The 25,676-nt window shown below is 38.6% G+C and overlaps 1 protein-coding gene across 6 annotated transcripts in view; it reads left to right on the plus strand.

The window, feature by feature from the left end:
* Positions 1-25,676, plus strand: part of LOC127427257 (inactive ubiquitin carboxyl-terminal hydrolase 54-like) — a 200,622-nt gene that overhangs the window by 164,202 nt on the left and 10,744 nt on the right. For 3 of the 6 annotated variants that reach the window (XM_051674737.1, XM_051674738.1, XM_051674741.1), the window contains 9 exons: positions 2,481-2,592; positions 6,259-6,405; positions 9,317-9,466; positions 9,574-9,745; positions 10,714-10,890; positions 11,490-12,117; positions 13,374-13,501; positions 13,631-13,789; positions 14,523-14,642. In XM_051674737.1, the coding sequence (XP_051530697.1) occupies positions 2,481-2,592; positions 6,259-6,405; positions 9,317-9,466; positions 9,574-9,745; positions 10,714-10,890; positions 11,490-12,117; positions 13,374-13,501; positions 13,631-13,789; positions 14,523-14,642 (1,793 nt within the window). The remainder of the gene's footprint in view (positions 1-2,480; positions 2,593-6,258; positions 6,406-9,316; positions 9,467-9,573; positions 9,746-10,713; positions 10,891-11,489; positions 12,118-13,373; positions 13,502-13,630; positions 13,790-14,522; positions 14,643-25,676) is intronic. The other 3 variants (XM_051674739.1, XM_051674742.1, XM_051674740.1) reach the window with 3 other exon arrangements.

Genomic DNA, 25,676 nt, shown 5'->3' on the forward strand with positions numbered 1-25,676 from the left:
GAAAGGATCCAGAAATACATTTGGACCGTTCCAATTCCTTTGTTTTTGTTTACATTCTTGAAATGGTCTATACCATTCCATAAAAAATTCACTTACAGCACGTGTAATTAGTAACTTAAATTTAAGACAAAATTTGACCTCTTAGGTGCTGTACATGTATTTTCTCTCTGCCATCGGAAATAGTACAAATAGAATCTGAAGCATCGAACTTTGCGTATCGCCAAGCAAGTCTTACAGCCTGGAACGTTGTAAACACAGACAAGTGTCGTGATACAAACAGTGAATTGACTTATTATCAAGAAGGAAATTTGTCCAATCACATTTCAGGACTGGATCTAATAGGTAATAATCAATGGGATAAAAAAATATTCTCTGAATGAACGCTTTCACATTAACAGTTTTTCACACCATATTTCAAACATAGTCCAAGACCTAAATCTCAAAATTGCACCCTCATCTCACATATAAAAGTGACCTTAGCACCTGGTGTGCAGTTATTGAACCATTTGCATTTTTCCATAACATCACGCTATTCATAAATCACCCATAAATCATGCAAATCATCCATATTATCATGCATGTTTCACCCTGAGTATTATAATTTTCCTAAAATAAATGCTCTTGGTAGCGTCAAAGAATATAGATAAATGGAAATGTGGGGGAAAACCGCAAAGGGAAAAAAGATGATGCTTGCCACCCTCTTAACAGCATTATTAATATGTTCAATATGAGATGAGCTGTAATCTGACATTATTGCTGTGCCACTAGTGTCATTAAATGGACTGGAAACAGGTTTCCCCAAACTTACAGCATTTGTTGCGCCAGTGTTATGTCTGGATGTTCAACCAAACAGACCAATATTTTTAATAATACTTTTCTGGGAAATCATCCTACAAATGGCTTACTTGTAGTTGACTCTATATTAGAAGGATAGTTCTCTCAAAAAGGAAAATCCCATCATCATTTACTCACCCTTATATTGTTTCAAACCCTTATGACTTTCTTCTGTGGAACACAAAATGTTATGTTATGATGTTAGGAAGTAAATTCAGTCTCAGTCACCCTTTACTTTGATGGGAAAAAAAGATGCAAAGAGTGCAAATTAAATGGTGACTGAGGCTAACGTTCTTCCCAACAATTCCTTTTGTGTTTCACTGAAGAAAGAAAGTCACATGGGTTTGGAACAACATGAGAGTGAGTAAATGATGACAGAACTTTCATTTGGTGGTAAACTGTCCCTTTTTGCTGTGATAGATGAAAGCTGAATTGCAAAAAGAGGAGTTTGTTTACCTGAAGAAGAAAAATATATTTAATTTCCAGTATGATAGTCATTTTCTTCTTAATCTCACTGAAAGTAAGTGAGACAGAGAGAGAAAGGGTAAATCTGTCTCATCAGTGTCTAGGTTGTCTTTAGTCCTTAAGGGGCTGTCTCGGCACATTTCTTCCTCATGAGAATACACTGACAGACGGTTCCCGGCTGCAGATATGCTGCATGTCAAATGGACACGCTTAGCTTAAGGAAACATTAGCCACTAAAGTACACTGATTTCTGTGCAGGCCTGCGGCTCCTCTCCTGATGGACATCACGTGGAGTGAGAAGAGAGAGATTGCTGCTACATTAGTTTCTCGTGTCTTCAAGGGAATAGTAATCTACCGAAGACAAATAACATTTAATCTTTGTGTAGACTTTAAATAGCTTTTAATCATGTTTTATTCCTTTGACTGGACTGTGTTTAGTAACCCATAGGAGTAAGAGTGAATTGATTGCAACATTTGTAAATTAGTTTAATAGAGATAAATAAATAAATAAATAAATAAATAAATAAATAAATAAATACAAATAATAAAGTCTTTTATCACCCTGAAGGTTTTTTTTTTTTTTTTTTTTTTTTTGTGGTAATGGCTGCTGACTGTACCTATTTAACTTCTGCTTTTGAAATAAATATAGATATAGGCATGAAATATTGATTTGAAATAATATTATTATGTGAGAAGAGAAAACATGGAGTGGTAAGAAAGAAACAAAACTAGCACAGTTGTGAAGGAAATCGTTAGCCTGGGACAATGGTCAACTTGTTGACAAGTCATTATATAAAAATATAGTGCAGTATGCAGTGATTGACCAATTAGAATCAAGTATTTTAGAAAGCCTTGAAATAATACATGACAATGACAGGGCTTTTTTGCCCCTAGCCCCCCTTTATTTATGGCCCTGACTGTTATTATATGTAATAACACCGTAATAGAAAATAGTAGAGTTGTAATAATAATAGCCATAGCTTTTTACCTTTTAAACACAGTATATGTTTTGTAGTTGTTGTGTGGTGTGCTTGTAACACTAAGGTGCATTAAATAAAGGAAGGGATTATCCTGTCCATAGAAGTGTGTTCAGCAGGAATGTATGTAAAATAATGTGTGCATTTCCTGTCAGTAGTGTTAACAATGGTGCTTGAGGACACGTCTGTCTCTTGTTCCCTCTGCTGCAGTAACCAAGCCATGCGAATGCTGGAATGTAAAGAGAAGCCCACGCCCGACATGTTTGGAGAGCTTCTCCGCAATGCCAGCACCATGGGTGACCTGCGAAACTGTCCAGTAAGCATAATTACACACTTTTGCTTCTGACCGATTACAGGTATTTTCTTCTCTCAGTCAAGCTTAACCTCTTATTTTCATGCAATTTGGTTTACTATCCCAGTCCGTCTTTTCAATACAATGGCAGTTGATAGAGACTCACTTTAAAACTTAAACATGTCCCAAACTTAAAAACATAAAGTCTTTTGAAGGCATACAAATATTTTTTTGTTCGGAATAAAAAAGAATGTCAGGTTTGGAAAGTCATGAGGGTGAGTAAATTATGACACAAGTTTCATTTTAGAGTGAACTGAGTAAAATGAGTCCTTAGCAATCATGCAACCATTAATGTATGAATATGAATTTAAAGACAACCTGAAATAAAATTTGATACTCTTAACTTTAATAAATGTCCCTGGTCTTATTATTGTACAGTTTGTTTTCATAATGTCTCATAAAAATTCCTCTGAAACAACTTTCTGCTGATGTAATCAAGGCCATGTAGGTAGGGAAAATTATATTACCTAATAATATCAAAGCCTAATTTCCACAATCCAATAAAATCCCAATAAATAAAATGTCATGCTTACATTTTTTTCCCACTCGATAATCTGTTTCATTTTGAAATGTTACGATACGAAGGTTTGATGCATTGCAAATGCCATTTCATGATATCTTTAAATTCAGATTGTGGATGTTGTGTGTGTGTGTACACTGAACAAAATTATTTTGTGCTGAAATAAAAATATAGCAGAAAAGATGATGTACTCTCTACATTGAATAAGTTAGTTGAACTTGAAAATATTAAGTAAATTCTACATTTGTACTCGATTCAGAACAGGTAAAAGTAACGCTGTAGCTTATAAGTAAATATTATTTATGATTGTTGGTTATCTTTGCAGTGTGTCATCAAGTATCAATCCTACAGTAGAAAATCCTGTCATAATAATTTGCTACTTTGAGTAATTTTCACAGGTAAATAAAATAAGTAAATTGTTTCTTAACTATTCGAAGCCGGTTGCCAGCATGTACCAGGCTTGAATAATTAATGAGCTTGCATGGTTTCACTGTTTGCAAGTTGATTTACACCATTTTTATTTTATATTTATATTGTTGTTATGTTTGGTGACTTTGTTTTTTAAAGTCTGAAGTTACTTCTACTCAAAATTACCCGTTCATGATAAAAATAAAAATAAATATCTGTTGATTGTTACCGTCATCATGTTTTGTGCATCAAGTGTTCAGGTCTTTGAGCACAACTCTCAATCTTCTTTCTGTTGCCAGTAATGCAAGGTGATGTTGTCTAATAAACTGCATAGCATGCATTAAGTTTCTCTGTGAAATTTACTAGCAATTTCTGCGTTTAAATTGTTTCCTAGATTTTTTTATTTTTATTTAAAGGAATATTCCAGGTTAAATACAAATTAAGCTTAATTGACAGCATTTGTGGCATATTGTTGATTGCCACAAAAAATATTTTCTACTCATCCCTCCTTTAAAAAAACAAAAGATGTGGGTTACAGTGAGGCTCTTACAATGGAAGTGGGGGCCAATTTGGAGGGTTTAAAGACAGAAATGTGAAGCTTATAATAAAAAATAAAAAGCACTTGTATTCATCTGTTAAAACTTGTGTATTATTTGAGCTGTAAAGTTGTTTAAATTTACATCTTTTTTAAAGTCATTTTAGGGTTTTAAGGTTTGTTGACAACATCATCATCTTTACACAGAAAAGGTTAGTAAGTGATTTTTATAACAATAAATTCATGTTTACATGCATATTGTTTATGTCTTGTGGATATACTTTTGAAAAAGTGAGTACTTAACGTTAAAAAATTGGCCCCATTCACTTCCATTGTAAGTGCATCACTGTAACATCGATTTTTGCTGCTTCTTTTTTTTAAAGAAATGGAGGGGCAAGTCACAATTATTTTTTGTGGTAATCAACATTATGCAACAAATGCTGTCGACTGAACTTAACTTGTACTTAATCCGGAAAACTCCTTTAACTTGATATTTAAATCACTGGGGTAAATATCAAGTTAAAGGAGTTTTCCGGATTAAGTACAAGTTAAGTTCAGTCGATAGCATTTGTTGCAAAATGTTGATTACCACAAAAAATAATTGTACATAATAATTTTTACATAACCTCCTTTTTCAAGCCACACGCACAGGCACACACATGACGGTCTGTTCTTAGCTTTAGAGAGGCAGCTTGTTCCTGCACTGTTTTTTCCTCACTGCTCCACTTCATTCTGCAGACCCCCTAAACACACACACTCACACAGAGTCCTGCCCTATTACACACCAGATGCTGATCAGCTTTACCACACTACAGACTGCAGTGACTACAGATGAAAATCGGCTAAATCTGGCACTTTTTACATTGATGTTATGTTTCTTAATGTGTATTGTTCCTGATTAAATAAATAAATAAATACAAATACAAAAATACACACTGAACACCCTCACCCCTGCCACTGGAGGCGATTGATTTCATCACTCGAAACACACTGGAGCTTCATTCCATGTGCTTACAGAGACATCTGTGTCAGCAGCTTTGGAATCTGCTCCATATCAGATCAGCAAAATGAATCAAAATGATTTTGAGCTGAAATCCATGCCTCTATTTGATTTTTGTGTTGATTCCCTGAAATGGCTTTATTGAAATGGAACTGAGGACTGCTCTATAACGTCACTGCTCTTTAGGAGCTTAGTTGTCTGGCCTGAAATCATGTGTTTGACTGGATCTCGAGTGCTCTGCAGGACAGACTGCGGAGATGAGGCTGACAATGATCTCTAATGGGACACTGTGTGTCTGTCCCAAATCTCAGCAGTCCTACCGCTGCTGTCTGTTCATTGGCTGCAGAGAGTGTTTGTCTGCGATGGAGTGACAGAGAGAGAGAGAGACTGGGCTCTTTGTCTAATCCCTTCCTGCCCAGATCTGGTGCCAGCCTAGTGCCACCCTGCTGCCCGCTCTCTTTCTCCCTGCCACAAAGGCAGTGCCCGGCTAGGTTTTGTACCCTGATGGAAGGGGTCAGGCTGGCAGTGGTGCTCGTCGCCAGAGCTTTTCTCCGCCTGTTTCCATATGCCACTGCCAAAGCGCTCGGTGGAGGCCGGTGACTCAAAGAGCTCAGCTAGAACATTGGGTGCGGAACATAAGGTCCTGCTGGACCTTGATTCCCTGTTTGAAGCACTCCTTTCATCTCTCCCTCACCTTTTCTCACATACTTCTCATGTGATTGAGATGCCCCGTAAATAGGCCTACAAGGAATGTGCCTGCAAAACAGCACAGATTTTCACAGAATTGGAACAACTGTCATTTGCAAAGTTCCACACATCTCCCACTCGTTGCATTTTTGTTAAGTAAATATTTTTGGTTATTGGCCATGCTTTCAGCTTCCAATAAGCAGGGTTCCCGTGGTCATAGTAAGCCTGGAAATATCAGGGAATTTTAAAACTGAGAATTCTTTAAAAATCTTTATCCAGTAATCACAAATGACTGGAAGAGTCATGGGAATTTGTTGGTCAAGAGGTGTGGGAACCCTGGATAAGTGTCTTTTACTCTTAGTTACATTTAACACATTTTATCATATCTAAATTAATTCCCCAGAATTCCACAAATTTGTTCCCTAAAATCTGCAGGTTCTGTCTAGACCTGATTTTTGTATCTCTTTTTTTGCATCATAGAGTAATTGTGGTGAGATGTTGCGGATCAGACGGGTTCTAATGAACTGCCCGGAGATCATCAGCATCGGCCTGGTGTGGGACTCGGACCATTCTGATCTGGCTGAAGACGTCATCCACAGCCTGGGCACGTGCCTGCGGTTGGGAGATGTAAGACTAATACACAGACTACACACTCCCACTGTTCCTTTTTTATCTTCACCTCAACACATTCACCTTGAACTTCCAGCTCCCTCTTTCTTTTTTACACAGCCAAGAACATAGAAAGAAACACAGTGCACTCTTAGTGACACTAGATATCATTGGCCCCACAAATTAAACAGTTTAACTGTTAACATGCCTCTGGAAGCTTATTGGTTTAGATTTATTGAAGTTTACTGCATGTTTTAACTGTAAGTTGGCTATTTCCTATGATTTTGTGTGAGTTTGTTTGTATAAATTTGTACAATTTATCATGTGCAAATGCCCGGATGTCTAATACGGAAGTAAGCGTGAGTTTCGTGCATGAGGCGTTAAGGACATTCTTATTAATATTATGCCCTTACCCAAACCCCTTATCTAAACCTAACCGATCAGTAGAGTGTGTAAACATGATAGGAAGCTGTTGTGTGTGACAGAAGCAAGTAATTGTATTAGATGGAAACGATGTCCAGCGACGTCACTGGCTGTAGTGAAAGTCGTACGAATTCATACAAGTGCAGTCGTACAATATCATACGAATTAGCCAATTTTAGAAAAGTTGTATGCATCCTTACGATTTCGGCATGAGAGTGTGTAGAAAGCTCAAAGTATCACTTTTTGAGGCGTAAATTTTGTACCTAATCCCTGTCGTCAAACATGTGGACTTGAGCCCTATTCAGACGGGATTAGTTTTATATGGGGACGTGGGGTAATGTAATAATTATCAGAACTTCTCAGTCATTTTAATCCCGTGCGGATTGGTCATGTCAGTAATTCTTCCGGACTTTTTACAGTGCACGCTCCCGGGCAGGTAAAATTTGTGTTTTACCTGCTATAAAACGGCCTGTAAAAATAACCCCCAATAATCCCATGCGAATTGACATGTTAATAAAAAGCCTGTAATTCTCCACTTTCCAGCCCTTGTGCCCATTAAATATTGCTGTTTCTTAAGTTTCCGAGTGTGTGAAGTGGATGTTGGTCAAGAGAAGATGGCAGAAAATGTAAGATGCGCTTCACAACTTTAGATAATGCTGGCTGTTGCATTTGGACTGATGCATGTTTTTCTCAAGCATTTTATGCTGTCGAGCGTTTATTTACTCATATAAAAGAGAAACGAGCAGTTTTTGATTATGATTTGAGCAGAGCTTGGAACATAAAATTACATAATGTGAAAGGATTGTCCATATTTTTAATTCAAGGGTGTAATATATGATCGCATGCTTGTTAATGTCACCAACTCTGTTGTATTTAGCCAGATATTCCAATCAATTTCTTCTAATAATCACAGGTACAGTATGTGCACATGTTTAATATTTCCGGCATAATCAGCACACTGAGCACAGTACAATTTTCCAGTAGGTACACCTGACAGCAGTGTGTAAATGCTGTAGACACACCCATCTCTGTGATTTTTACAGAAATCGCTTATCCTGTGCGAATTGATGGTAGATTTCACAGACGTCAGCAGTAATAATTACTTTACAGACACATGTCCAGAAAACTAATCCTGCCGGATAGGGCTTTGGTCCCACCACTACTGACTTTTAGCCCTATTTGGATGGAATTATTTTTATATGGAGACATGGGGTAATGCAATAATTACCAGAGCTTCTCAGTAATTTTAATCCTGTGCGAATCGGTCATGTCAGTAATTTTCCCAGACTTTTTCCGGATTGTGCGTACCCGAGCCAGTAAAAATTAAAGCGTGATTACCTACTATAAAACGGTCTTTATAAATGAGCCCAGGTAATGTTAATCCAGTGCGAATTAATAAAAAGCCTGTAAATCTGCACTTTCCAGCACTTGAGCCCTTTAAATATTTACCCATATAAAAAAGAAACGAGCTGTATTTGATAATGATTTGAGCAGAGTGAGTGCAAGAAATTATCCTGAGCCCTGCGTTTCGGAACATAAAATTACATAATGTGAAGGGTTAGGCCATATTTTTAATTCAAGAGTGTAATACAAGATTACAGGCTTGTTAATGTCACCAGTTCTGTTGTATTTAGCCAGATAGTCCAATCAGTTGCTTCACAGATACAGTAAATGATCATGTTTAATATGTCCTGCATAATTAATAAGCACATATTACATTTTCTAATAAGTCAGTTACGCGTGACAGCAGTGTGTAAATTGTGTATACACACCCATCTATGTGAGTTTTAAAGACATCGCTTATCCTGTGCATGCGAATTTATGCTAAATATTACAGATGTCCGCAGTAATATTTACATTACGGACCTATGTCAGGAAAACTAATCCCATCTGAATAGGTCTTTAGCCACACTGTCTAACCAATGTTGAAATCATTAAAGCCGTGCTAACCATGGCAGCAGTGAAAAGTTTTCGTTTGTTCTGATCCACTCAATGATCCTAAAGAAATTTAAATAAGCCAAAATTTCCAATAATCTTTTGGAAACTGGGTGTTTCAACTCCACTAACAGCACTTTTAGGGAATTTTGAGCTGAATTTGAATGAAGCACCCGTTGAAAGGAGTTTTTCTGGGGTGCCAAAAGAACCTGGAAGTGCCTCTGCCGAACGTTTGTTTGTAAACAGTAACTTCAAAAATGCATGATCTAATCAAGTCTATTTTCCATGGCAAGGATTTTTTTTTATGGGTTCAGCAAATAACATCAATTAGAGCTTTTGGTCCAAAAATTTGCACATTTGGAGAAATATAGATGGATTCTCACATTTACTTGACATTTCATTAATAAATAAGATTCATGTTCATTTTTATATTTTTTGAAATCACAACACTCTCTGCAAATGCTAACGGGTATATAACACTGCAGCTTAGTGTGGGCAGCTTCATAACAGCAAACTCCACATCTGATTGGCCATCACAGCCAATTGTCTCTTTATTTCTAACACCCTCCAGCTGTTCTACCGTGTGACGGATGAGCGGGCCAAGCATTCAGAGCTCTACCTTGTGGGCATGGTGTGCTACTATGGCAAGCATTACTCCACATTCTTCTTCCAGACCAAGATACGCAAGTGGATGTACTTTGATGATGCACATGTAAAGGAGGTAATGATACACTCTTCTTTCAGGTATGTGGTATTAGTGTTTCTAATTGTGCAATGAAAGGCTGACCAGAATCTTGGTTTAAAGCTGGATGTGCTGAACTCTCACAGATCGGTCCTAAGTGGAAGGACGTGGTGTCACGATGTATAAAGGGCCACTACCAGCCACTCCTGTTGCTGTACGCTGACCCCCGGGGGACACCCGTGTCATCGCAGGACACGCTGGCTGCACAGCTAGACCTGCACCATAGCAGCAAGGCCGGATATGACAGCGAAGACTCTGGTGAGGCTAACAGAAAGTGAGAGAAGGGATAGAGATAGAGAGTTAAACAAAAAAGATGTCCTTCTTATTCTATAGACTCTAAAATTCTCAGAATGAGTCTCTCTTAAAGGAAAAGTTCAACCTCACATAATTTACTTAACCATCCCCTGGGCCATCCCTGATGTGTATGACTTTCTTTCTTCTGCTGAACACAAACAAAGATTTTTTGAAGAATATCTCAACATTGTTGGCCCATACGGAGCAAGTGAATGGTGACAAGAACTGTGAAGCTCCATAGAGCACATAAAGGCAGCAAAAAAAGTAATCCATAAGACTCCAGTGGATAAATCCTTGTTTTAAGTGATATGATAGGTGTGGGTGAGAAACAGATCTATATTTAAGTCCTTTTTTACTATATATCTCCATCTTTGACCAGCCCCGAGCAGTAGGTGGCAATATGCACAAAGAATGTGAATCGGCAAAAAAAAAAAAAGAAAAGAAAAATGTGCAAGTGAAATTGAAAGTTGAGATTTATAGTAAAAAGGTCTTAAACATTCATATGTTTCTCACCCACACATCATATCGCTTTTGAATACTTGGATTTAATCACTGGAGTTGCATGGATTACTTTTATGCTGCCTTTACATGCCTTTTATAGCTACAAAGTTCTGGCCACCATTCACTTGCATTGTCTGGACCTACAGAGCAGAGATATTCTTCTAAATATCTTTGTTTGTGCTCTATAGAAGAAAGTCATACACATCTGGGATGGCATGATGGTGAGTAAATGATGAGAGAATTTTCATCTGGGAAACCTGTTTGAAAACACTAATTTATTTTGGCAATTTCATTGGGTGTTCTAGTGGCACAAAAATTATACACTTCACATTTAAAATATGGGCTTTGAGCATTTGCAGTTGGCACGCTATGGCTAAACAGTCACTATTTCTGAATGCCCTCTCTGCTGTTGTTGTTTTGGTTGTTTTTAGGGAGGGAGCCTTCAATTTCAAGTGACACACGAACAGACTCTTCAGCAGACAGCTACAGCTACAAGCACTCTCGATCACACCATGAGTCCATGGCCTCCCATTTCTCTTCTGACTCTCAGAGAACTGTGGTGTGTAATCAGGACAGCAGCGGTTCCCAGAACATCATGGACACTGCAGGTACTTTAGTACAAACACACTCAAAAAATCTTATAATTGCACTGGATGTGAGATGGATTTTGTGCGTTAAAGGGATACTTTACCCAAATATGAAAATTCTGTCATCATTTACTCAATCTCATGTCGTTCCAAAATGCATAAAATCCAAAATGACAGAAATGCATATTTAAAGCATTGTAAAAGGATTATAAAAGTAGTCCATATGACTTGTGCACTATATTCCAAGCCATTCCATACCTGAATAACAAAGTAAAAATTATTTTGGATTTTGGTCTGTTCCTTACACAAAGCTATCAAATAAGTTCAAAAGATTTAGAATATAGCGGACAAATCAGATAAGCTACTTTTACATTTTTTAGTTTTTGTTTGTTTTTTTGTTTTTTGTGATACTTTTAAGGTGCTTTTTTTGTCATTTTGAAGTTGACAGTCCCCATTTACTTTCATTATATGAAAAATGGCGTGTTTTTCTCCAAAAATTAATCTTTCGTGATCCACTCAAGAGAGAAATTCATATGGGTTTGAAACAACATGAGAATGAGTAAATGCTAACTGAATTTTCATTTTTGGGGTGAACTATCCTTTTTTTATTATTTCTTTAGGGGAGATTCTTAAAGAGCAGGCCACTGTGCCGAGACCCTCTTCTACTTGCCATCTGCAGGACTATAAAGAGACTGTGAATATGATTCACAGCAGACCTCTGTCATCATCCTCTAGTTCAGGGGTGGGTGGCTCAGAGGCTGGGGCACGGGCGAGGGACTGGGAAGATGAGAGCACCAGCAGTGAGTCCAAGTCCAGCTCCAGTGGAGGGCGCTATCGGCCAACATGGAGACCTAGAAGAGAGGCCCTGAACATTGACAGCATCTTCAGTCAGGAGAGACATTGGCCAGGTGGCTACCCTACACTCGGGCCGTCCCCGCTGCCAGAAGATGTGGTGTCCCCAATGCAGGACAAGCAGATCTCAGGGTCAGCTGCAGAGGAGTTGAGCACTGCAGCAACAGAGACAGTAAATGCAACCGATGACATGGGGGGCGTCTCAGAGATAGGGGTGGAACGACTATCAATCCCGCCCCCTTTAAGAGGCGTGGAGCCCCCTTTAAGAGGCGTGGAGCAGCAGCCGCGGCTGATCCAGAGGATGGAAAGTGGATATGAAAGCAGCGAGAGAAACAGCAACAGCCCTATCAGCATGGACATGCCACTCAGCGACAACCCAAGTATCAGTGCTCACAGGTGACAGCAACCTGACCAAACTGACCTCAGCTCATGTATATGAAAACATCCATGCCCATTTGGCCTGGGCAATATAGCTAAAATAATCTCCATGTTTCTGCTCTGAAATGGCTTAAAATTTTATTATTATTATTATTATTATTATTATTTTAATCAGAGGAGCCATTATTTCAACCAAATTACATTCAAAATGTTTAAAGCAAGAAACGTACTAAAATAAAAATGTGGTTAAAATAATCAAGGCATGTTTTCCATTATGTTTTTCCACTTAATTAGCAGAAGGAAAAAATATATTTTGTATGTTTTTGTTGTTGTGGTTGTTTTATTCTTTTTAAACATAGTAGTAAAAAGCAGCATTTAGCAGCATATATTTTTTACTAAAACATTTTAAAGCATGTTAAATTCTAGAAGGAAAAATTATATTTAATATTTTTTATTTAGAAAGGATGCACCAATATAACAATACACAGTGATAAACAGCAATATTTGCCTACATATTTTTTGTACATAAAACATTTCAAAACATGATACATTTTACACTTCCATGCTCATTTCTAAGCGCAATGACACAAACAAATCATTGAACCAATTAATTAAAAATGATTTCAAATAAACTGATTCATGGAAATGAATCAAACTTCCCAACTCTATTGCGATGTTGCAAAGGTTTAAATCAGAGACGATTTTAAAGTATCTCTCTTTTAGCGCTTTCATATTCATGAGAGGTGACACAAGGTCTACTGGCAAGGTCTTTAGGAATCTTAATGGCCAAATATACAAAAATTAAAAAATTCATAACAATATTCACGATGTTGGTTGATTTTATATTGCCATCAAAATAATATTGCATATATCATAAATGTTCAATATATCACCCAGCCTTTCTTCCCATATGCCTTAAAGGGATGGTTCACCCAAAAATAATTTAATGATTGTCTTTTTCCACGGAACACAAAAGAAGTTAGCCAGTATGTTAGTCGCCATTCACTTTCAATGCATCCTTTTTCATACATTGAAAGTGGAAGGTGTCTGATACTGTCATTCTGCCTAACATCTTAAGTTCCACTGAAGAAAGAAAGTCATATGAATTTGTAACAATATGAGGGTGAGAAAATGACAGAATTTTAATTTTTGGGTTAACTCTCCCTTTAAAGTTGTAATATGGAAACTCATATACTAATAAACAAATATACTACACAGACACTGAGAATGATCTGAAATGTGAATGTAATGACAGCTGCTCTCTTTTGCCTCAGGGACAGCAGCAGTAAGAGGCCTGTAACTTCAGGGCCATCTTGGCGCACAGTGCCCAAGTCCAAAAGCAGCAGTGCCATCCTGCAAGACCTCAAATCCCCCACATGGACCAAAGCTCCACTTAGTTTGGGTGAGTCACCAGCGGTGTGGACATATGCATTAACCCACTCTTGCTACTAGGTGTTCATGTCAAAGGTTTAACTGGAACATGAACGTTACTGTTACTTATTTATGCCTTTGCATGTGTATATGTGTGTAGGAGAGGGTCGCAGTGAGCTGGATGAGTTGCAGGAGGAAGTTGCTCGCAGGGCCAGGCAGCAGGAGCTGCAGAGGAAGAAGGAGAAGGAGAGGGAAGCAGCCCAGGGCTTCAACCCCAGACCCAGCAAGTTCATGGACCTGGATGAACTTCAGCACCAGGGTAAATACCACCCAGAGTCATACAGATGAAGAGAGGTGAAATGAAGACGGAACTGAGTTAAAAAAGCGGGTGCATTACACAGTGGGTAATCCCACCTGAAAAATTTGCAAAAAAAACTTGAAGTGGTTAGTTGGTCTCTCAGCCAAGCCAAGCTGGTTAGGCTGGTCTGTTTTGATGGTTTTTGAGGAGTTTGGGCACTTTTAGGTGGTCAGGCTGGGTAATTAGCTGGTGGACCAGCTCAACAATAGCTTGGCCAGGCAGCGAGACCAGCTTAAAGAAGCTAAAATCAACAAAGCTACATTAGGCTTTCAGCAAGTATAGTTTGAAAATAAAATATTATTTCTTGTTCACTACCAACCCTACATCTAATATGATGTAACGGGATATTTAAGTGATAAAACAATGACTATGCAAAGTATTACTGTATTGTCATTTAATAGCAGAAGGAAGCCATAGCTCACAGCACACATCAACACAGACCAATACAATGTATTCAAATCCTTTTCAATTTTAAATCAGTGTTTTTCCTAGTCAGTGTGCATGATGTGTGTATGCATAGGTGTCTAACTGTGTTATTCAGTTGTGTTGGTGGCAGACATTCGACTGTGTGCGCTTGTGTATCAGTGGACGTTTCCATTTCCATGAGTGGTGTGTTCTCGGGAACATGCGATGGCTTCTGTGGACAGTGTTTGTGCGCGTTCTCAGAGGCCTGGCCTTGGTGTGTTAATTGCAGGGAAGGGGGGCAGTTTTGAGCACTGCCTGGCCGAGGCTGACTCTCTGTTAGAGCAGTCGCTGCGCTTGGAGCAGGCTGGAGACACAGCTACAGCCCTGGCACTCTCCCATCACGCTGTGTGTAAGTAATTCTAACCTGCCTCTGCTTGCTACGCCCAACTTCTAAGCTACCTGCTCGGGAAACCATCACCTACCCAATATATTCACTTTTTTGTAAGTCCATTTGGTAGGAAAGCATCTCCCAAGAGCAGTAATGTATAATTTCCTAGCAACACAAACACAAACGCACCAGTATCATCTCATTGCTGCCTTCCTTTTCTGTAGCAGTCCATGTGTGTGTGTGTGTGTGTGTGTGTGTGTGTGTGTGTTTGCGTGTGTGTATTTGCTTCTGTCTGTTTCTCTCTGCGCCTGTTCACCTCCCCTGTGTGCGTGTCATCTTTCGTCATCTTCCTGACTGAGGTTGTTGGTCTCTATACACTGCAAAAAACAAACAAAACAAAAAAAAACTTTTCTTTTTCAGTAAAATATCCTTAAAATGTCCCTTAATATCCTTAAAACAAGATAAAATTGTTTAAGATAGTAATATATGTTTTCAAAGAATATATTGTAAATGTATTTTATTGTTCTCATCTCATTGACAAATAGGTTTTCTGTTTGTTTTAGACATAAGACTCTGTAAATGTCATTAGATTTATGCTTAAAACAAGAAAATAAATTATTCACCAAAGGTTTAAGAAAACTTGCTTACTTGCTTCTCAAGTAAATTTGCTCTTGTTTAAGGATAATTAGGGATGTTTCAAGGATATTTTTACTGGAAATGTAACAAAATACTTATTAAGAAAATATTTATTTTCTTATTTTTTTATTAGTGAAATGAACTTTTTAAGGGAATAGTTCACACAAAAATGACAATTATTTAATCATTTACTCACCCTCATGCCATCTCAGATGTGTATGACTTTCTTTTTAAAAAGATTTTTAGAAGAACGTCCTAGAAGATAATCCAAACAAAAACATAGTATGGAATAATGTAGGTCCATACAATGCAAGTGAATAGTAACCAAAACTATGAAGCTCCAAAAAACACATTAAAGGCAGCATAAAAGTAATCCATTAGACTGCAGTGGTTTAATCCATGTCTTCTGAAGTGTTCAAATTAGTTTTGGGTGCGAACAGACCAAAATGTAACTCCTTTTTCACTGTAGATCTTGCCATTGCAGTCACTAGGCACAATCATGATTTCAAGTTTGATTACACTTCCTAGTGCTTGACGCATGTGACGAATGCTAGATGGTGCTAGGAAGTGTAATCAAGCTTGAAATCATGATCGCCAAGGAGACTGCTGGTGTCAAGATTTATAGTGAAAAAGAGTTAGATTTTGGTCTGTTCTTACCTAAAACCAATTGAATTGCTTCAGAAGACATGGATTAAACCACTGGAGTCTTATAGACTACTTTTATGCTGCCTTTATGCCCTTATTGGAGCTTCAAATTTTGGTCACCTTTCACTTGCATTATATGGAACTACAGAACTGAGATATTCTTCTAAAAACCTTTGTTTGTGTTCTGCAGAAGAAAGAAAGTCATGCACAGGATGGCATTAGGGTGAGTAAATTATGAGAGAAGTTTCATTTTTGGGTGAATTATTCCTTTAATTGATACTCAGATTATGATTGGTTCACATGGCATGTGGCTCTGCCTGTTGATTGTTAATATCGCTCATTGTACCGTGCTATTGAAAAGTGGATGGCTTTGGCCGGTTGAGAGCCCCAATCTGTTCCAGACAGAGGTTGGAACAATTTTAATCCACTTTTAATCCCCGAACATCTCATTCTGTGTGCGAGCTGTTTGGGCCTTACACACAGTCGCACGCTAACCGTGAACACTTAGATCCAAATCCATTCTAGATTGAGCAGCAAAATATTCCCAACCCCTGTAAATCCCTTTTGGTGGAAATATTGGATTGTGATACCGCTGAGCTGCCATGTGGGGATACTGCAGCCCAATCCTGCCTAAATCTCTCAGTCCTCTCAAAATTAAAAAAAGAAAAGAAAAGTGGTGGCTGTGTATCTCACATTTACCTGGAACAACAGTTACAGCTTTTTTGTCCAAACTGCTGGCATACCAGCTTGAATGATTAATGAGCAGGGAACAATTTCAGCCAAAACTCCACAAAGCTATTTATATCGCTCACAAACTGCTATCCAGGTCGGCAAACCCTCTATCTCTGTCTCGCTCTGCTCATAATGTGTGCATGTCTGTATGTTTGCTGCACAGCCCTAATATACTGTATGTAAAGGGAAGACAACTTTTGTAAATATTACAACTTTTCCACTGTCTTGCTGATACAGATCTGATTGCTTTTGGCCCACAGCATTTCTCTACCAAAAACACACTAATCACTGAAAATTCACAGGCCTCGAAAAATCCAGTAGCTTCTAAGGTCATGCTTTCAGTGTAGGGCTGGGAGATATAAGAATATCAACAATATATTGACCGAAATTTTGCTGACAATATAAAATGAAGCAGCATTGTGGATATCACATTGATTTTAATGCACTTTTTTCCATAAGAGCATGTCATTAGATAAGTTTCACTATCACTTCTTGTTTTACAACTCATGAGCATGAGAGCATTAAGACAGAAATGTCTTAATAGAGTCTAATAGAGTTTATAGAGTTTAACTGAGATTTAAACATCAGTAGAAAAACAGCGTCAGAGTTGGTTAGTTTAATTTCTGTGAATCTAATGAATTAAGTGAATAGATTTAAAACTCTGATTCAGTGACTCATTCATTCATGAGTCCTCACTGAATAATGTTCACTCAAGTTAATTAAAATGTTGCAGTAAACATACAGTATATGTAGTAAAAAAAATGTGTTACTTTATTATAATATTTATACTACAATGTAATATATTGGTGCATATAAATGAAAGTTATTCAATAAGAAATATGTCATTTCTAAATAAAAAGTTCATTTAGTGAAAAAATGTTTTTATTTTTTTTTCTTGATTTACTAGATTTTTATTTTATTTTAGTTCTTTAAACATTTTTAAGTGTACTTTGCAACAATGGCTGTTTGGTTAAAATGATGGTTCTATTTTAGATGAATACATGCATATTGTATTTAAGCAATATCACACGAGCAAGAGTGCGATATGGCCCTACATCAGCACTGCTGTGATTCGGCCGCAGGCTGAGTGCCGTAGGTAATCACAGTAGTGCTGATTTAGGGCCATATAGCATGATTATGAGTGTGATATTGCTTATATACATCATTTCAATGAACAAGTAAATTTGAGAACTGAGTACAGTCAAAAAACGCATTTGTGCATGGAACTACTTTCTTACACGACAGATCAGAATCTGCCGTTGCTGGTTCAAACCAAATGATGCGTCCAAGCCTTCATTAGTAATTCAGAAATGTCACTTCAGAAATAGTATCAAGGCTTGTGCTGTTTCTACCAAGTTATTGGATAAACAAGGATGGATGTGTGTGTGAGTGTGTGTGTGAGAGAGAGAGAGAGATGGAGCATGTGCTATCACCTGTTGCCACTCCCAAGCAGAGATGCTGTCAGCTTTCTGAAGATCAGCTTTCTCTGTGGAAAAATAGCCTTCCAAGCAGGAGTATTTCTCCCTAATTCTTAGTAGCCGGTGCACAAGAGACATTCACTATAGAAACCGCAATGTCCTCCGCCATTTTTAACAGTGTGTCTTCTCCAAAGTGGAAACTCTGGTAAGAGGTAAGTGCCTTGAGTTTGTGCAATTAATCAGTCTGTTGTGTCTCTCAGCTGTGATAGTTTAAAGCCATTTAAAGCAATTTTCTAGCTTTAGTAGTGTAGTAGTAATACAAGCGATCACGAAGTGCTGTTGTATGTAAACACTGACTGATGCTGACTTCACATCACCTAACTGGCTCATATTACACACAAAAATTATCTTTGCCACCACCTGCTAGGCTGTCATATGTTATGTCAAAAAATTACATGTAAAGAGACAAATATACAGTAGTTCTTAACACATCTGCACTACTCTTACACTTTAGTTTAGAATGGCCGAACACAAGCGGAGTGATACACACAGTGAAGCATCCGAGTGATGATGGTGTGAGACCACCAGTATTCATGGAACGTCTCTCGTCCAGTCAGATTCAAGGACTGGAACTAACTGTTGTATATAAAAAATATATATATCTAGTATAATTTAGTTCCCCTGGCCACAACCTTGCAATGCATTATTGGTTTTGTCTTTCCCTCGCTCTATCTACGTGTGTGTCCCTCTGTCCACGTTTGTGTCTGTCCTGGCTGTTGCTCCTGCTTCCTGTCTCTTCAGTCTGTGATGTGCTGTCCTAAACTTCGCCCCATGCTTCTCCCAGAATGGCGTCAGCTCCTTTTCAGCTCACTCAAATCGAAACACGTCTTCAGTGGTTAAAGCTAGCTCTGGCGCAGCTGGTGTTGACAGCAGTAAATGTTCTGAAAATAGCATTTTTATAATAGGCCGATTTAATGCTAAACTAGACTTAAATTAAACAGGTTCAAGGGAACCATGGCAACACCTAACCTCCCATGCAGTTTTCCATGTAAAAGCCAAAGACAGGAGAGCAACCAAAACAACTGTTTCCTAATGCTAACTCATTTCGGATTGCCAATTACTTTAAAGGTAATGAGCAGTTAATTGGTGTGATCTGTGATAGCTCTTAATATGTTCTTTGGGGTATGTATTGTGAACAAAAGATTAAAAGCTCAATTACAGTTGTTGGTCTCTGTCTTGTCATTCACCAGAGCAGCCATGTGCTTCTCCATATTATGGTCTTTCTGAACTCTGTTTAACATGTCACTCATTGTGGACGGGTACTGTATGTTCAGTAAGCAAAACACTGCACAGTTTCAGTTATTGTGTTTTTACATAAGAGGTGTGACAATTACCGTATGAAACCAGGGTCAGAAATGAATAGGGGCTTAGGGCAAAAATTACAGTAAAAGTGACAAAAATGGCACAAAATTCAAAATGTGGGGGCAACAATGCCATGTTGGAATGAAAAATACCATGTGTAATACGTGTGTGTGTGTATATACACACATACAGTACATATACCTGTATATATACAGTGTATACACACACACAACTGCCTAAATCTTTTGCACAGTATTGTGTGTATATACTGTACTTTGTAATACACACACACTATATATATATATACATACAGCTGAAGTCAAAAGTTTACATACATCTTAGCCAAATACATTTAAACTCAGTTTTTCACAATTCCTGACATTTAATCGTAGAAAACGTTCCGTCTTAGGTCAGTTAGGAGCACTTCTTTATTTTAAGAATGTGAAATGTCAGAATAATAGAATGATTTATTTCAGCTTTTATTTCTTTTATCACATTCCCAGTGGGTCAGAAGTTTACAATTTGTTAGTATTTGGTAGCATTGCCTTTAAATTGTTTAACTTGGGTCAAAGGTTTTTTTTTATTTGTTATTATTGATTCCATTCACATAATAAATACACATAACAGAAAATACGGAATCAAATTATATACATTAAGCCCCTCCCCCTGAATTGAGTGTCCAATACGTCACACATAAAGCTCTGAACCCTCAACCAAAATTCTTGGATCTTAACACACCACCAAAAAACATGGGTTGTGTCCCCATCTTCTGATTGGCATCACTAGCAGGTGGGTGTGTCTTTAAGACCAAGCCTATACAATCTAGAGGGGGTCCAATAGAATCGATGTAAAATCTTAAATTGCATAAGGCGCACCCTTGCAGCTCTAGATGTAGACTTTACGTTTTTTAGAATCCTAGCCCACACTCCCTCCTCCAATACCAAGTTTAAATATTTCTCCCATAATCTCTTGAGAGAAGTTGAAGCTCCATCCCCCAGACTCTGAATTAGCAGGGAGTAATACACTGATGCCTCATGACCTTTTCCAGTAGCAGTAATCACCACTCACAGAGTATCTGCCACTTTGGGGGGGTGTATGCTACTCCCAAAAATAGTACAGAGCAGGTGGCGCAGCTGTAAATACCTAAAGAATTGAGATCTGGGAATCCTAAAATGTTGAACCATATTTTCAAAGGATCTCAACACTCCACTTTCATATAGGTCACCGAGTATATTAATCTCCCTCACAATCCACTTGTTGCAGTTAGATGAATTCTGGAATACAATTAATTTTAATAACATTAACATTCCCAATCATAGATAAATGTAATGAAGCCCACCTGCCCACATCACTCGAAAACCTTTTTATTAAAGGGTCAAAATTAACTAACTAAATCATACAAATTTGCTGGGAATAAAATGCCCAAATACTTAATGCCCTGTTTGGGCCACTGGAAGGCGCCCAGCTGAAAAGCTGTTTCCAGGCAGTACGCTGTCAGAGCCAAAGCTTCGGATTTAGACCAATTGACTCTGTATCCTGAGAATTTAGAAAAGGAATTGATAATTCTGTGGAGGCAAGGCATAGATCTAGTGGGGTCGGAGACGAATAATAAAATATCATCTGCGTAAAGCAAAAGCTTATGTGCCATACCTCCCACCACCACCCCTGAAAAATCATCCTCCTTTCTTATCGTGGCTGCTAATTGTTCCAGGGCAAGACAGAACAATAATGGGGAAAGAGGGCAACCCTGCCAGGTGCCCCTATCCAGAGTAAAATAATTTGAAATTAATCCATTTGTTTTTACCACCGCTACCAGGTGTCTATAAAGTAACTTAATCCATACAATAAAAGTATTCCCGAACCCATATATTTCCAAAATCTTAAAAAGATAATCCCATTCTACCATATCAAACGCCTTTTCAGCTTCAAGTGAGATGGCAGTGACCGGAGTCTGATCATTCGCCTCTGACCACATGATATTGATGAAACGCCTAATGTTATCAGAAGAGCTGCGGGCCCACCTGATCTATATGCATAAGAGATGTCATAACTTGACCTAATCAGTTAGCCAAAATTTTTTACAATATTTTAACGTCTAGCTGGATCAGGGAAATTGATCAGGAACACTCATTTGGATCTTTGTCCTTTTTAAGAATCAGACTGATCCGGGCTTGTGTCATGGTTGGCAGAAGCTTTCCATTCTTTAATGATTCCATATAAACTTCTAACAAAAGTGGATCCAGTTCTGTAGCATAAGATCTAAAAAATTCAGCGGCAAAGCCATCTGGCCCCAGAGCATTGCTTGTAGGCAAGGCCTTAATTACCTCGCCAAGATCATCCAAGGTTATCTCAGAATCAAGAGACTTTTTTTTGCTCAGTCATCAGTTTAGGGAGTTCTAATGGTTCCACAAAGTTTCTAATATCTTCATCAGTAGACGAAGACTTGGAACTATAGAAATCAAGACAGAATTCTTTAAAAGCATTATTAATATCACTGGCTGAGGTAAATATTTCCCCACCAGCAGATTTCACTGAGGGAATGATAGAAAAAGACTCTCTCTGCTTTATATATCTAGCCAAAATCTTCCCTGCTTTGTCCCCCGACTCAAAGTATGACTGTCTTGCATTGAATAGCCAAAACTCCATCTTCTGCGACAAAATAGTATTATATCTGTATTTCGGTCGATCAGACAACATTCGGTGCTTCAGCTCTGCCTCGGCACTTTTAATATTCCCTTCCAACTCCATGAGTTCTCATGCTCTGGATTTTTTGGTGAATGAGGCATACTGTATGATCCGGCCCCTAAGAACCACCTAAAGTGCCTCCCAAGCCACGCCAACAGAGAATACTCAGGACCAGTTGGTCTCCATATAAACATTGATTTCAGCCTTTAACATTTGTTGGAATTCAGAATTTTGCAAAAGGGATACATTAAAGCACCAACTATATGATATCCTCTTCTCCATATGTGGCAACACCTCTAAACTCACCAGGGCATGATCTGAGACTAAGATGTTTCCAATTGAGCAAACAACAACAGATGAAATGAGGGACTTAGATAAAAAAAAAATCTATTCTAGAATAAATCTTATAGACTGGTGAAAAAAATGTATAGTCCCTACCAGATGGGTTCAAAAGTCTCCAAATATCTGTAAGACCAATATTTTTACACATCCTGTGAAGCGTCAGTGTTGCTCTAGGGGCTTACAGACTTTTGCTTCACTATGATCAAGGACTGAGTCCATCAATAGATTAAAGTCTTCTCCCAATATTATATCATGAGGGGTGCCAGCGGCTTGCAACATCCTTCAAGATCTATAAAAAAAGCCCTGACCATCAGCATTAGGTATGTAAATATTAGCCAAAATAAGACTTTGCCACTGAATTTGAAATCCCAAATTTTTCAGCTTCCTGCGGGGAAAGATATGTTTCTTGAAGAAACACTATATCATATTTCTTATGCTTAAGAAGAGAAATAACCTTCCTTCTTTTTATGGGGTGCCCCAACCCATTCACATTCCATGTGGAGAGAGACAATTCACTCATATTAACATTTGACATTTTGACATATTAGAAAAAATATATTGTGTGTCAAAAACAAAATTATAAAGACCACATTCCAATATTAGTGCAAAGTTCGAACCCCAAACTTCCCCCGAACCAAACAAACAGCAAAAAAGTAAAACGTGCGCATTAACCCCGTGCACGACAGCGCCAACTGGCGTCCATCCCTTTAAAATACAGTCCATATACGCCTACGAGAACCTCCGTGACAACTTTGCCGTCAGATCGCTCAAGTTCGGTGTTTCTGTAAAAATTTTGTGAGACAGAATTACACAACAAAAGATAATCTAGAAAACAAACTCCAGCCAATAGGTGGAATAAACACAAAGAACGTGTTGATTAATCCTCATAACTGTCCCGAAGGTGTGTTCCTCCACAAAACAAACTCCAGCTGCTAGGCGGAACCAGCACAAAAAAAAGGGTGCTCAGTTTCCTCGGACATTCAAATGAATGTTCAGTGAACCGGCCCATTCGGCTGCTACATGAGTGCAACAAATGACATAATCACTCCAATGACTTGCAAGAAATACTCCACAGAACAAACTCTAGCCAATAGGAGGCATAAGCACAAAGAACATGCAGATTCATCCACAACACTGTCCCGAAGGAGTGTTACTCCACAAAACAAACTGCAGCCGCTAGGTGGAAACAGCACAAAAAGAAACAAAAAAGGCGCTCAGTTTCCTCGGACAGTCAAGTGAATGTTCAGTGTTTCGGTCCACTCGGCTGCAGCAGGAGTACCACAAGATAACTTACTCACTCCATTGACGTTATGAAGGACATCGCTTGCTGAGGACACATGAATGTTTTACGGCCATCCTTAGCATCTATTCTCAATTTGGCTGGGGACATCAGTGCAAAAGCGACCTTCCGTTGATGTAAGAGTTTCTTGCATTCCTTGAATCGATCATGTTTCTCTCTTGTTGAGTTAGCAAAGTCTGGGAACAAGAAAATGCTGTGGTTCTTCCAATAAAGCCTTCCTTTACTCCTTGCCTTGCGTAACATGAGATCTTTAATGGAAGATCTCATAAATTTGACCAGAATTGACCGGGGCCTGTCTCCCACAGTGGATCGCCGAGCCGGAACTCTGTGAGCTCGCTCAATTTCCAGCTTATGGCCTGTTATGTCAAGCAGACTCGGAAAGAGCCCTTCCAGGAATTGTACCATATCCTGACCCTCTTCGGCCTCAGGATGATTCGGATATTATTCTGCCGGCTATGATTCTCCATATACTCCAATTTCTCCCAGACACGCTCCAAATCCACCTTGGTCGCTAGCGGATTAGCAGATAATTCCCTCTCCAATGACTCCAGATAATCGATCCATTTCTTGACATCCCCCACTCTTGTAATCACCTCAGTGAATTTCGTCTCCATGGCAGTGATCGATCGACGTATTATCAGCTAGATCCTTCAAGTCAGCAACGACCTTCGTCAGCATTGCCAACATGTTCAACATTTTTGCAATTTCCCTAATTTCTATGACCAACTCAATTCCCGGGTTCGAGGCCTCCACGTGGGTGTCAGCTTGAGAACGTAAGTGTCTTTTAATGTCTCCAGATCCCGAGGATTTTGAATTCTTTGATATATTGTCCTCCAAGAACAGTTATGGAACAGAGTGTATCAAATCTCACCGGTTTATGACATTAATAGCGTTAAAACTAGCAAAGTGCGCAGAGCTCACCGTTCACATGTCCGAACCCCGCATAGCATCACGTGACTCGTGTCAAATGTTTTGGATAGCCTTCCACAATCTTCTCACAATAATTTGCTGGAATTTTGGCCCATTCCTCCAGACAGAGCTGGTGTAATTGAGTCAGGTTTGTAGGCCTTCTTGCTCATACATGCTTTTTCAGTTCTGCCCACAAATTTTCTATCAGATTGAGGTCAGGGTTTTGTGATGGCCACTCCAATATCTTGACTTTTTTGTCCTTAAACCATTTTGCCACAATTTTGGAGGTATGCTTGTGGTCATTGTCCATTTGGAAGACCCATTTGCGACCAAGCCAACTTCATGGCTGATGTCTTGAGATGTTGCTTCACTATATCCACATAATTTTTCTTCCTCATGATGCCATCTATTTTGTGAAGTGCACCAGTCCCTCCTGCAGCAAAGCACCCATACAAAATGATGCTGCCACCCACAGGTTATGTCGATATAGGGCTCGTTTTAATGTGGATATAGATACTTTTCTACCTTTTTCCTCCAGCATCTTCACAAGGTCCTTTGCTGTTGTTCTGGGATTGATTTGCACTTTTCACGCATCTCTAGGAGACAGAATGCGTCTCCTTCCTGAGCAGTATGACGGCTGTGTGGTCCCAAGGTGTTTATACTTGCGTACTATTGTTTGTACAGATGAATGTGGTACCTTCAGGCATTTGGAAATTGCTCCCAAGGATGAACCAGACTTGTGGAGGTACACAATTTTTTTTTGTTTGTTTTTTTTTTAGGTCTTGGTTGATTTCTTTTGATTTTCCCATGATGTCAAGCAAAGAGGCACTGAGTTTGGAGATAGGCCTTAAAATACATACAAATGTACACCTCCAAATCAGTACACCTCCTATCAGAAGCTAATTGGCTAATTGTCTAAAGGCTTGGCATCATTTTCTGGAATTTTCAACTGTATATATATATACTGTATATGTGTGTGTGTGTGTGTGTGTGTGTGTGTTTTACTCATACTTATGTTGTTCCAAA

This window comes from Myxocyprinus asiaticus, chromosome 36 (genome assembly GCF_019703515.2).
Source record: "Myxocyprinus asiaticus isolate MX2 ecotype Aquarium Trade chromosome 36, UBuf_Myxa_2, whole genome shotgun sequence".
In the NCBI taxonomy this organism is placed as follows: Eukaryota; Metazoa; Chordata; class Actinopteri; order Cypriniformes; family Catostomidae; genus Myxocyprinus; species Myxocyprinus asiaticus.